This window comes from Alligator mississippiensis, chromosome 15 (genome assembly GCF_030867095.1).
Source record: "Alligator mississippiensis isolate rAllMis1 chromosome 15, rAllMis1, whole genome shotgun sequence".
NCBI classification, from domain to species: Eukaryota; Metazoa; Chordata; order Crocodylia; family Alligatoridae; genus Alligator; species Alligator mississippiensis.
Window position 1 is genome coordinate 6641740 of NC_081838.1, and position 12220 is coordinate 6653959.

Sequence of the window (12220 nt, forward strand, 5' to 3'; positions counted from 1 at the left end):
TTATCTAAACACTTCATAAAACTACCGTCACCGTGCCAGACCCTGCCGCAGGGAAAGCAGGGGGACTGTGGCAGCCAGCATCCAAATTGTATAAGAGACTCCAGGCAGAGGCTGTGCCCCCAACCAGAGGAAAGCAACCCCCTGCAAGTCCATACCAGTTTGACCAACAGAGAAATCCCTTCCTGCCCCAATGTGGCATCGGTCTGACACTGACTGGAGGGGCAAGACCCTCCACCCAGGACCCTCTCTCTGGCTTTGGTCCCAGCAGGACCACCAGTGCAGTCCAGTCAAAATCCCCCCAGGAGAAAAACTGGCATCCATGTGCACACCTGCACGTTTTGGCACCCCGCAGTCCCATGCTGCCTTGCCCTGGCATCTCCTCCAGGCCTACGCCCCAATGGGAACCTGGCATCCCGGCTTTGCAGGCAGCTCAATGCATACCCGGGCACCAGGGCCAGCTAAGTCCCAGATGCCCCAGAAACCCAAGCCAGGTAATTTGTGAGGCAGAGTCCCCCGAGGGAGATGGCACCGTGCTCACCTGCCCACTCCCAGCCAGGATATGGTTCTGCATCTCAGCCGTGGCTGGGGCTCCTGACAGCCGCTGGGCCAGCAGGGACACCTGTTGCCTGTGGGGTCGAAGCAGATGGAGGCATAAGCAGGGGCTCATGGTATTTGCCCACCCACCTGCCTGCCCAGCGCTTCTAGGGCCCTACCTGTTCATGCCGGGGGCCACGCCAATGCTGCCCTGTGCCATCACCTTCTTGATGCCCTTCAGCGCCACCATCTTTGCCTTGGCGATGGGGTCCATGATGTCCTCAGCTGCAAACTTATCTAAGTCTGCGAGGAAGGAGCCGTTCAGCCAGTGTCCCCCTCAGGAAGGTCCAAGCCGCCCCGCCCCCCACCCCAACTGGCTCAGTGCTCCCCCACAGACTCAGGGACCCTCCCCCTCACCAGCCATTACCACCAGCAAAAGCCCCTGTGCCCCCAGCCCTTACCTGTGTCAGGGAAGAAGCTGTTGGCCAGTTGCTGCTGCTGCTGCTGCTGTTGCTGCTGCAGGACAAGCTGCTGCGGCTTCAGGCCCAGGCTGGAGGGCTGCACCCCAGCCAGCTGCTTCTGCTGGGCCAGGGCTGCAGGGACAGCAGAGGAGGCCACAAGTGCATGAGGTGGGGGCTGCGCTAGTGCCATGTGGGTGCCCAGGCCCTGGCCCTGGCCCTGTGGGGCTCCTGCCAGGCGCTGCTGCGGCTGCTGCTGTGCCATCAGCTGCTGGGGGGCTACCAGGCCCTGCTGCCGTGCGACCAGGCCCAGCTGCATCTGTGGCCCCACCAGGCGGGGAGCCTGCGCGTCGTGGGGCTGGGGCTGGGGCTGGGCTGGCAGCATGGCATGCGAGGGCTGCAGAGGTGCAGCGCCGCTGGGCAGCTGGGCTGACAGTTGCTGCTTCTTCTGTAGCTCCTTCTTCTCATGCTCCAGCAGGTCCTCAATGAGCAGCGGCAGCTCACTGGCCACCAGGGAACTCTCCATTTTGTCCAGATCATCACCTGGCGAGTGCTGGGTGTTGGCCAGGCTCAAGGCACCTCCGTCCAACTCAAACTTCTCCAGCAAGGCGCTGCCTGGTGGGGCTACCTGGCCAGGCGCCAGCCCACGCCCAGGGCCAGCATAAGGGTCCTTTTCCGAGCCAGGGGCGGCAGGGTGGCCATTGTCAGGGAAATGGCCCATGCTGAGCCGCGCTGGCCCTGCACCCTGACTCAGGAGGGCCTGGCCTGGCTTGAGGTTCAGCCCGAGGGTAGCAGCCACTCTCTCAGCTCCCTGGAGAGCCTCAGCCTTGATGGGGCCCGGGAGCCGGTCAGGGCCGCTGGTAGTGAACTGGCAGGGTGACGTCTTCAAGCAGCCTTCCTCCAGCTTGGGCTTGATGTCTGCCGGCAGTGGGCCCATCTTGGCCTCCAGGACACTGCCCTGTGCCTTGAAGGCGGGGTCAGGGGCTGGCATGGGCCCGGAGGGGCAGGAGGCAGAGGACAACCCCATGCCCGGAGCTGGCCCCTCCTTGACCACCCTTTCCCCCCCAGGTGGTGCAACCTCCTTGCGCTCCCCAGCATTGGGGACCCTTGGGCCAGATGTGGGCGGCTCTGTCTTCAGCAAGGCCTCGCGCTCAGCCTTCTCATTGGCTGACTCCACCAGGCGCAGGTGCTCATTGAAGATGTCCTTCTTGTCACCGTTGTCCAGCTCGGGGTCAGTGTAGGCCAGCAGGTCAAACTCATCCCCGTTCAGCAGGTCGTCCAGGTGTGGGTCGTTGGCCTCCAGGCTATCCAGGTCGTCATCACCCTTGGCCACATCGGGGTCTAGGCTCAGGTTGGCCAAGTCGTCGTCCTCCAGGTCCTTGTGGGTGTCAAAGTCGTCATCCAAGTCAGGCTCTACCGGGACGTCGCACGGCAGCCGTCCGCCCTCCAGCCCCAGTTGGCTCCTGCCGGAAGCTGAAGCCGAACCTGGAGCGGGCGCCACAGCATCGTCCTTGGGGCCCTCAGGGCGTGGTCCGGCACCAGCAGACGACAGTGGGCGAGGGGGCACATGTGGCAGCTCCAGGCTAGCCGAGGGCAGGGGCAGCGAGGGGCCTTTGGTGAGAGGTGGGTGGTGGCTGTTGCTCATCTCAGCCCCCTGTGAGGACGCAGAAGAGGGTGGCAAAGGCACCGGCATCTTCTGGGGTTGCAAGACTGGGCCGCCCAGCACTGCCGGCTGCATGGGCAGGATGGAGGTGCGAGCAGCTGGGCCAGAGGTCTCGTCACCAGGCAGGAAGAAACGGGGCCTGGCAGGGGGGCCCTGCTGGGCAAAGGGTGGCCCCACAGCCCCGGGAGCCGCTTTCTGCACGTTGTGACGCAGCTCAATGAACTGGGGCCCGATGGCACCAGGCGAGGCAGGGAGTGGCTCAGCAGGGCCCGGCATGCGTGAGGCCAGCCCGCTCACAGGGGGGCCCAGCGCTGGCCGCCCGAGCTCGTGGCCTGGCGGCTGCTGGAAGCGAGTAGGCACAGGTAGCCGTAGAGCTGTGGCTGCCTGCTGCTGCTGCTGCCATATCTGCTGCTGCTGCTGCTGCTGCGGTGTGGGCCCCGGGAATACGGCGCGGGGGTAGAACGTCTGCGTGGGTCCCACTGCCGTCCTGTAACACACAGCGGAGCAGGCACTGGGTGGCAGAGCACCATCCCAACATCTGTCTCCCCAACCCAGCAAACTGCTGGAAGACTCCATGCCCCGGTGGGCAGAGAAGGCACAAGGGGCAATAGCCAGGGACTGCTGGGATCTCTCCAGAGCCCCTACCCACCACTGTGCTCAGGAGTCAGAGATGGGGGGCAAGACCCCTAGGTTCTATCCCCAATATTTTGGAGGATACTGAGCCCAGTCCGAATGTAGGGGAACGGGGAGGACACTGCAACAGCTGACCCCAGAACCACCGGTGAAGCGCCCAGCCCCCAGCCCATCCCGTGCAGCTGCCCTTGCCCCTACCCGGGACATACCTGCCGTTGATGTCCATGGCGGAGGGCGTGGCTGAGGGGGGTGGCCGGGCCAGGCGCTCGTCCTGGGCGTAGGCGGCTGGCACCAGGGCTGGGCCGGGTAGCTTGGTACCACCAGGCACTGCGGGCAGGCTCCCCAGGATGCTCTTGTCCTGGGCAGAAAGAGGGGTAAGTTCAGGAGCAGACCCCACAGGAGACTCTGCCCCTCCCAGGCTCTGATGCTCCCCTCCCCCAGCTAGAGCTGAGCTCCTCTCTGCAACAGAGGTTCAAGGGTTCTCCCCAAGACTTCCCCAGCAGGGCCTCCCTTCCCCCACTGCACGACACCAAACACCAGTGCCCACCCTCCCATCAGCCCCCAGTTGCACCTGCACAGGCTGGTATGGTGCCATGCCCCGGCTGAGCTGCTCAAAGGCCTGGGAGCTGGTATCGGGGCCCCAGGCTGTCGGGGTGGAGCCGGCTGCGGCGGCCGCACTCTCTTTCTCCTGCCGCAGGTTGTTCCTCTGGATCTGCTGGCGGATGAGCAGCTCGCGGAGTCGCTGCCGCTGGACGGGGGGAGGAGCATGGTCAGGGCACAGGCCCGCAGCCTGAGAACAACCCCCCCAACACAGGCACACACATGGCTCAGGCACGGGGTACCACTCCAAGGGACTGTTAAAACAGTTTCCCCTCTCTGGGTTGGTCTACGGCAGAGACGCACAGCATCTGGCTCCCAATGCCAATGCCTTAACTACAGGGACAGGAGCCATCACCTGGGCCTGGCAGCCTCCCACCAGGTTCCCCCTCACCTCTTGCCTCCCCAGGACTCCTGGGTCCCGTGCCCAGCCCTGCCTCGACACACCCTGGGGAGGAGCACGCACAGCCCTCACCTGCCGCTGTTTCTCCAGCTCCGACTGGCTCATGCTGTTGAGGGCACCCTCCTGGCTGACGGGCAGCTCCGGCAGCTCCCGGCTGGGGGGCACCGTGATGCCTGCCACAACCTCCTCCCTCTTGTCGGTGGATGGCACCAGGCCCGGTCGAGGCAGGTAGCCAAGGCTGACATCCTGCTGCTGCGGGGCCTGCTGGGGGAGCACCGATGGGGGCCGCAGCGGGGAGAGGCTGTAGGTCTCAGGGGTGGCGTTGCCTGGCCCCAGGGGGCTGCCGGCCTGGTGGAAGCTGGGCGAGGAGGCATAGCTGGTGCTCTGGGGCTTGCCCAGGGCCTGGCTCGGGGCAAAATGGCTGTTCATCCCATGAGGCTGGTGGGAGGGGGAGCCCTTGAGCGGCTCTGCGACCGAGGGTGGGAAGGTGAAGCGCATCTGGGCCTGGGCACCAGGGAAGACGCTGGCACCAGGCGAGCGGATGAAGGGGGGCTGTTGGCTCCCCGGCACCTTGGCATGGGGCTCGGGCTGTGCCGGGGGGAAGCCCCCTCCAGCTGGAGCGCTGTGCGAGATTGGTACCGTCTTGTAGCTGGACTCCGGCATCTGGGGCCGGGGGGGTTTGTGCAGGGGAGCGAAGGGGTCCCGGGACTGGGGGCGGGAGGGGGGCCGGGAGTAGGGGTCGGGAGACTGGAAGCGGGGGGTGACGGGCGACTGGCAGAAGGCCTCGGTGGACAGTGGCCGGGGTGTGAGGGGCGACTGGGAACTGGATTGGGACTGGGGGCTGGCAGGGACCCGGGAGAAGGGCTCGGAGGGCAGGGAGCGAGGCGGGAGGGCACAACAGCTGTCGGAGGGCTGCGGCCGGGGCGTCAGGGGGGGCTGGGCATAGGGGTCCGAGTAGCAGGGCACTGAAGGCGACTGTCTGTAGAGGTCAGGGTGGCTGGGGGGTGAGGGGACCAGGGGCTGGGGGTCCGGGGCCCGGTGCACCAGCCCTGGGCTCTGCGGCTCTACCTGAGGGACCCGCGGGGTCAGGGGGGCTTTGAACACATCTGCCGCCTTGAGCTCTGCAGAGAGGTGGGGGCCGGCCGGGGAGTCGGCGTAGGCCAGGGCTGGGGCATACCCGGGAGAGCATACGCCCAGAGCCCCTTCCTCCTTCTTGACCTGCAGCCCTGCTGCCTCCAGGCCCTTCTTTTGTTCCCCAAAGGGTGGGGGTGAGAGCAGCGGCTCGGGGGGCCTGGCCCCGGGGCTGCCTGGCACCGAGAGGTTATCCAGGGAGCCGCTGGGGCACCGGGGCTTCAGAAAGGTGTCCGGGGTGGAGGGCTGGTGCCGGGGGGTCCCGGGTGAGGTGGGGTGGAACTCAGGCTGAGGGCCGGGAGCTGGCCGGGGTGTGGGCAAGAGCTGCTGTGGGGGCTGGGGTGGGAAGGGCTGGAATCCAGAGCCCGCTGTGGGACTCTGGCCCAGGGGAGAGGAGAAGCGCGGCTCCAGTGGGTACGCGGAGGCCATGGTATAGGGATCGTGGGAAGGCACTTGGGCAGGGGACTGGGGCGGGAGCTTGAGGAAGAGCTCACTGGGCGAATCGGCTCCCCCTCCGGTGCCTGCAGGTTGCTTCAGAAAGCTGTCGGCCGAGGGGGGCAGGCCGGCTGCACTGTTGACGTAGACAGGCTGCCCGCCGGTGCTGGAAGGCTGGGCAGAGCTGGGCAGCGCCCCTGGCTGCATTGGGATCCGCAGGTGCAGCGAGGGCCTCTCAGGCTTGCGCAGGCCCTCCCCTTTGGTCTGCTTGTTGATCTGGCTCTCAGCCTGCTGCAAGGGGGACAGTGTGGCATGGGGTCAGGGCTTGCGGGCACCCCCACCTCCCTCGGTCCGCTTGGGCCGCAGAGCAGGGGGCAGGGCCTCGTGGCAGCTCCCCAGGCAGACAGGGAAGGCACTGGCCTGGGAATCGGCCACTTCCCGGCGTCCTCCCGGCCAGCTGGGCAGCGGGTCTGCCCCTACCCTGCCCTAGGTACGTACCTTCTGCACCTTGTTGATGCGATGAGCCGCCCGATTATCTTTGGCCTTTTGCTGCACAGGGAACATGTAGATTTTTAGAGTTGGGCAGGGCAGGAAGGGGCCCCCACCCCCACGCTGGCACGCAGCCGGGGACTCACCAAGTAGGGCGCTTTGTCCGTGGCAGGCACCTTCCTCCACAACTTCATGATCTGCTTGCAGCGGCTGGACCAGTCTGCGGGAAGGCAGAGCTCAGTGTCAGGGCCACGCCTGGGGCGTTCCAGGGCCAAAGAGCCACAGGGGCCTTGTGGGGTTGTGTCCAGACCCACAGGGTCAGGAGCAAGGGGAGGGGTCAGGGAGGGCACACCCATGGGCCTGGTGCCCTCTCATTTCCCTGCCGGCCTCCTGACAGGCACATGGATAAGGAGCTCCTCAGCAAGTGAGGAAGCGACAGAACCAAGGGAATTAGGGGTAAGGCTTTCCCCATCTCCAGTGACCCTGTGCCAGGCCCATGCCCCTACTGGGCAGAGCTGAGCCTGGGGCCCACCTGGATAGTCCTGCTTGAGGCTGGGGAAGTTCATGTTGGCATAGAGCACGGGTGAGATGGTGGAGAGCTCGCCCAGCTCCTCGTCCTTCTCCCAGCGCTGCAGGCTGCGCTGGTTGTAGGACAGCCCATCACCCTCGCCCTCTGTGGTGGGCGTCGTGGGCGTGGAGGGTGTGGTGGCAGCAGAGCTGCTGGCCCAGGGACTCTCCGGCTCGCAGTGCTCTGGGCTGAAGAAGCCGCTTCTTTCCCTACGCGGGGGGAAAGCAGGTGGATCAAGGCAAGGTCTGGACTGCCCCCACCCCAGGGTCCAAGCACTGGCTGCGGGTGCCTCCTGGGCGCCTGTCTGCACCATTCCCCTCTTAGACCCAGGGCTCCTCCCTGCCCTGCCCTACCCACCTGTTGTCCAGGAAGGGGGACTGGCAGACTCCAGAATAGGTCTCCACAGGGACAGTGGAGGGGATCGATCCCAGAGAAATACCTCCTGTGGAGAGGGGGAAGGCGAAGGCATCACAGGCAGGCACAGCCGGACACAGCCTGCCCCTCAGCCCACAGCCTCCTGCCTCCCTGGGGCAGGTGCTAGGCACAAGAGGCCCCTACAGAACCTGTAGACGGTGACCCCTCCCCACCCCCCCAAAAACACAAAACCCAAGCGTCACCATGGGGAACGCACTGCACAGAAGGCAACTGTGCCCCAGAGTGGGAAGGGACCCAGGAGTCCAGCCCCACTCATGCCATGTTGCTGCCCCATTCCAAACTGGACAGGGGTACAAAGGCACAAAAGCAGGGGAAGGGGCAGGCAACCCCCTACCCACCCTGTCCAGGCAGCTGCAAGTCACCCTGCAGGAAAGGCCTCTGTGGGAGCTGGGTCCGGCTGGGGTCTCGCCCCGCCACGCCGGCCTCCAGCCCTGCCGCCACACAGTTCAGCTGCTGCTCCCGCTCCGCAGAGCCCAGCACATCCTTGAAGAGCTGCTGCACATCCTTGCTCTCCATCTTGGGCAGCTCTGTGGATGGAGGGCACAGACCATGACCCCAGAGCCCCTAGACCACCAGGCTGCAGGAAGCGGACTAGCTCCTGCCCCTGTCCCCAGCCAGCACCTGGGTATGGCCTGCACCCCCTGGGAGGGCACAAGCTCAAGCTCCTGGCACAGCCAGAGCCACTGGCAGAGGGGTTGATGTGCCCGCCAGGCTCTAAAGCCCCTCCTCAGGTATCAGGCCACTGGGTGAAGGAAGCCCCCCTGGGTGGCACCGCAGCCTGAGGACTAGAACCAACACCAAGGCCGTGCCAGAGCAGCAACCGGCTCCGCCACAAGGCAGAGGGGAGCACACAATGGGGCAGCCTGACCTTCCATGGGGATCCTGTCGAGGTCGGAGCTGAGCGCGCCCTCACCCGGCGTTGCTGGCTTCTCAGCATCCCCAGGATCCGGCGAGTCCTTTGGCTCCTCTGCCCCTGGGAGGGATGCGCCCGCTGCCCACGTCAGCCTGCATCCACTATACTGCCAGGCTCCCCCTCACCCCAAGATGTCACCCCTGCCCCCAGCAGGGTCCCCCCTCAGAGTAACCCACAGACCCCAGCCTGCACAGGAGCTCACCCAAGTCCTCGGCTTTTGCCTCTGCATCCTTTGAGTCATCCTCCTGGCCCATCATGGTGCTGCCATCCATGCTGTCATCCCCTGGGGGCAGCAGAAGAGGCGCTGAGTTGGCATGTAGGCAGGTCTCTCCCCCAGCAGCACAAAGGAGCACCACGCTCCCAGTGCTGGCAAGCTAGAAGGAGCAGAGCTGGCTGTCCCTGCCCCCATCTCAGCTGACACCCAGGCCTTACCTCTCAGGTGAGTGGGGGCCTCCTTCCGGTCTCTGGGCGTGCCTTGGAGGGCCCCGGGCACGCTGGGGTCCACCTTGGGCCGGGGGGCGCCCTGGCCAAAGGAGGGGCGGACGGCTCCGTCACCCACACCGCCAGCTGCCAGCAGGGCCTTCCGGCTCATGTCCATGAGTGCCTTGCCAAAGAACGCTTCCTGCCGAAGGGAGAGCACATGAGGCACGGCCTGGAGTCAGCCTGCAGGGGGCCCGGCCCGCACCACAACTGCCCTGCCCACACCCTCACCCTGCGGAGCCCACTGCCCCATCCCTACCTGCAGGTATGGGGGGAACATGTCCTCCAGTTTGCTCTTCTTCCTACCCCGCCGCTTCTTCTTCTCATCACCCTCGGCCACCCCTGGCTCGGCAGCACCCTCAGCTGGGATGTCTGCTGGCACCCCTGCAATAGCAGCCACACTTAGGATGCCCTCAAGTGGGGCCAGACACCTGGCTCCCTCCTGACAAGCCTGGGAGCCCCGGGCCACCTCCCAAGCCTGACAAGCTCCTTAAGCCCTCTACGGGGGTACAGGCAGAGTAGGGTAGGGGAGAGGGCATGGACACACTGTGTGCAGCTCCTACCATCCTCGGGGTGTCCCTCAGCACCCAGCCCCTCGCGCCCCGCCTCTGCCAGCACAGCCGGGCATTTCTTCGGACGCGTGTGAGACTTGCGCTGCCGCACCATGAAGCCACCGATCCCTGCAGGGGATGAAGTAGGAGGTGGGGTTTGGGGGGGACCAGAGGGGGCTCCATGGAGTCCAATGCTAGGGCACTGCAGGGAACCTGGTCTGCCAAGCCCCCGGGCCCACACTCACCAGGACGGTATGGCTTCCGCTTCCTCTTCTTGCACTCCTCCAGGTCCTCCAGCCCCTTCCCCGAATCCAGGTCAGCCCCACCATCCCGGTCAGGGCTGGCAGAGGCTTCCAGCTTGATCTCGCACTCCATGTGCTCCACACCCACTGTACGGCACAGGGCAAGATGGGGGTTGGCACAGGGACCCTGAACACCGCCCCCCAGCCATGGCCCACAGCCCTCCATCTTCCCAGGACCTCAGCTATGTGCCAACACTCTGCACCAGGCTCATCTGGACAACATGCCCCCTTGCCTGGACAAGCCCATGCCCCTGCAGAGCTTCCCAAGAGACACTGTTGAGCTCCCAGCCACATCCCAGGATCATCCTCCTCCTCCCTGGACCTGCCCATTGCTGCCCCAACCCCTGCCAGCTGCAGACTCTTGTGCCCAGGCCCTGGTGCTCCATGGGGCCGACCTGGCCTGGAGCCCCAGGCAGCAGGGGCCCACACAAAGCCTCGCACCTTCAGCCTTCAGCAGCTCATCCCCTTCCAGGTCCCCCTCCTTCTTCTCGTCGGGGCCCAGGGGGTCGCTGCCCTCCAAGCTGCCCTCCCCGTTGAGGGCCCCTGGCCTGGTTTTGCGCTGCCTCCGCTTGTGCAGTGGGGACATGGTCAAGTTGCGGAGCACGGCCATGCCAGTCTCAGTCAGCCAGACACCCTCGAAGCGGAAGTACTGGGGCTCTGCAGAAGGGGCAAGGGGCATGGGCTGCAGCTCCGGACGCCTGGGTTCTTGGGCCAGCTTTGCCACTCCTCCAACCAAGCCTGCTCCTGTCTGCGTCCCAGCTGTGACCTTGCTGGTGCTGGGGGCATTTCTGGCTTCCACTGGGAGCTGACAGCTCAGACACTTACCTGGCTCCTTCATCCTCATCGGGGTGATCTCTGCAGGGGCCACGGGCACTGGGGAGGTAACGCACGCACCAGTAAGTGCCCACTGCTTCCCTGCATACCCCCCTCCTCCCCAAGCCTCATCCCCATTATGGGCAGGGACCCACCAACGGGCTTGACCACATAGGGCTGGCAGGCGCTGCAATCGAAGCCCTCGTCTGCTGCCTGCTCCACCTCCTCCTCTGTGAAGAGGTTGTCACACGAGGCGTGGAGCCACCTGCAGAGACGGCGTCAGGGAAGAGTCTGCCATGAGACGCGCATCCTGTCCCCACTCCCACAGCCGGCCCTCAGGCTAAGCCAGGCCCGACCCCAGCCAGGGACATGTCTTTGATCCCAGGGCACCCTCAGACGGGGGGCCAAGGAGCCAGCAGACTTACTGCTGCAAGTGACTGCCTAAGGCAAGGCAAGCCAAGCCCCGAAGGCTGCATCCAACAGGGGCTTTGTAAGAGCTACCCTGCCCCCACTTGCTGTCCTCAGAGCCCAGAATCAGGCTCTAGAGTCAGTAGCTGTAGGTACAGGGCCATCAACACAAAGTCGCTGAGAACCTGGGACCTTGCCACAGGCCACTGGCTCTGAAGCCTACTGACAGCACCAGGACCGGGCTGGGGGAAGCATGAGCTTGAAGGCAATGCCCACAGCATCAGCTGGGCTGTGCCAGAATCTGCATTTCCCTGGAAGCTCCCATGTCCCCCAGGAAACACCACTGGATCCACAGAACCAGCAAGACCAGGGTCTGGCAGCACGGAGCGTTTGTCCATGGCTACCCCCAGGGGAGAGGGGCCCATGCCTCACCGGTCACAGTGGCGGCACTGGATGAGCAGGTCGTCTTCCACGTACTTCTCCCGGCAGACGGGGCAGGTGACTAGGCTGGCACAGGGGCCGCAGTGCGTGTAGTTGTTCTGCCACTCGCAGTGGAAGCCGGGCGAGGCCGCCCCACACTGCACGCAGCACACGCACCTGCCAGGGATGGGACGGGACAGGGTCAGCGCCAATTTCTCACCGTGGCCCCCCTTGGTCCACCATGCCTTGCACCCCACCCCTGCAGGCTGGCAGCCACCTCTTGGCCCTCAGCCTGCAGGCAGCTCCCACAGCCCCATGTGCTGAAGACCCAGCTCCCCTGGCCTCACCACTGCCCTCTCAGCAAGGCTGCAGGTACCCGAGGTGGGAGGGACCAGGGTAGCAGTGCTGCTAGGGCCCAGTCCAGCCCCACAGGGTGGGACAGTGGCTCTCACCACTTGCACTTCCAGCCACCCTTGGGCACAGTCTGTAGCGGCGGGTCCAGGCAGTAAGTGTGGTAGCTGACGTCACAGTCGTCACACAGCAGCAGCCGTGAGGGGTCTGAGGCTTTGCCACAGACCTCGCACACAATACACTCCACGCAACGCCAACCCTTCAGCAGCATCACTTTGGTGATCTGGTGGCAGGGTAGGGCAAAGCTCGTGAGATGGCCCCAGCAGGGTGGGAGGCCCAGGCCTGGGCTCTGGAGAGGCCCACTGGGGGCAGGAAGGGCGTGGTGGTGCAACCCTCCCCCCCCCCCCCCCCCCCAACACCAAGAAGCAGGGCACCTGGCCTAGGGTCCAGCTGCTCGACAACCTCCAGGGCTACCTTACCTTGCTGTTGACACAGTAGGGATGGTAGCACTGGGAGCACTGAGAACAGGCCAGCAGGTGCCCCTCAGCCCCACGCCCAAAGCTGCCGCACACCACGCACATGTCCTGCAGGAGGAGGGGGGTGTCAGGGAGGTGGGGCAGATCCGCAGCAGCCCCC

General features: G+C 65.4%; 1 protein-coding gene across 8 annotated transcripts in view; it reads right to left on the bottom strand.

The window, feature by feature from the left end:
• Positions 1-12220, bottom strand: part of KMT2D (lysine methyltransferase 2D) — a 32005-nt gene that overhangs the window by 11958 nt on the left and 7827 nt on the right. For 4 of the 8 annotated variants that reach the window (XM_059719218.1, XM_059719213.1, XM_059719214.1 and 1 more), the window contains 23 exons: positions 12064-12168; positions 11686-11867; positions 11246-11410; positions 10561-10670; positions 10418-10465; positions 10034-10249; positions 9536-9679; positions 9303-9419; positions 8999-9123; positions 8692-8881; positions 8462-8542; positions 8215-8337; positions 7685-7873; positions 7269-7353; positions 6876-7120; positions 6490-6563; positions 6353-6403; positions 4361-6145; positions 3860-4036; positions 3498-3646; positions 996-3142; positions 714-837; positions 539-626 (listed from right to left, as the gene is read on the bottom strand). In XM_059719218.1, the coding sequence (XP_059575201.1) occupies positions 539-626; positions 714-837; positions 996-3142; positions 3498-3646; positions 3860-4036; positions 4361-6145; positions 6353-6403; positions 6490-6563; positions 6876-7120; positions 7269-7353; positions 7685-7873; positions 8215-8337; positions 8462-8542; positions 8692-8881; positions 8999-9123; positions 9303-9419; positions 9536-9679; positions 10034-10249; positions 10418-10465; positions 10561-10670; positions 11246-11410; positions 11686-11867; positions 12064-12168 (6720 nt within the window). The remainder of the gene's footprint in view (positions 1-538; positions 627-713; positions 838-995; positions 3143-3497; positions 3647-3859; positions 4037-4360; positions 6146-6352; positions 6404-6489; positions 6564-6875; positions 7121-7268; positions 7354-7684; positions 7874-8214; positions 8338-8461; positions 8543-8691; positions 8882-8998; positions 9124-9302; positions 9420-9535; positions 9680-10033; positions 10250-10417; positions 10466-10560; positions 10671-11245; positions 11411-11685; positions 11868-12063; positions 12169-12220) is intronic. The other 4 variants (XM_059719217.1, XM_059719215.1, XM_059719216.1 and 1 more) reach the window with 4 other exon arrangements.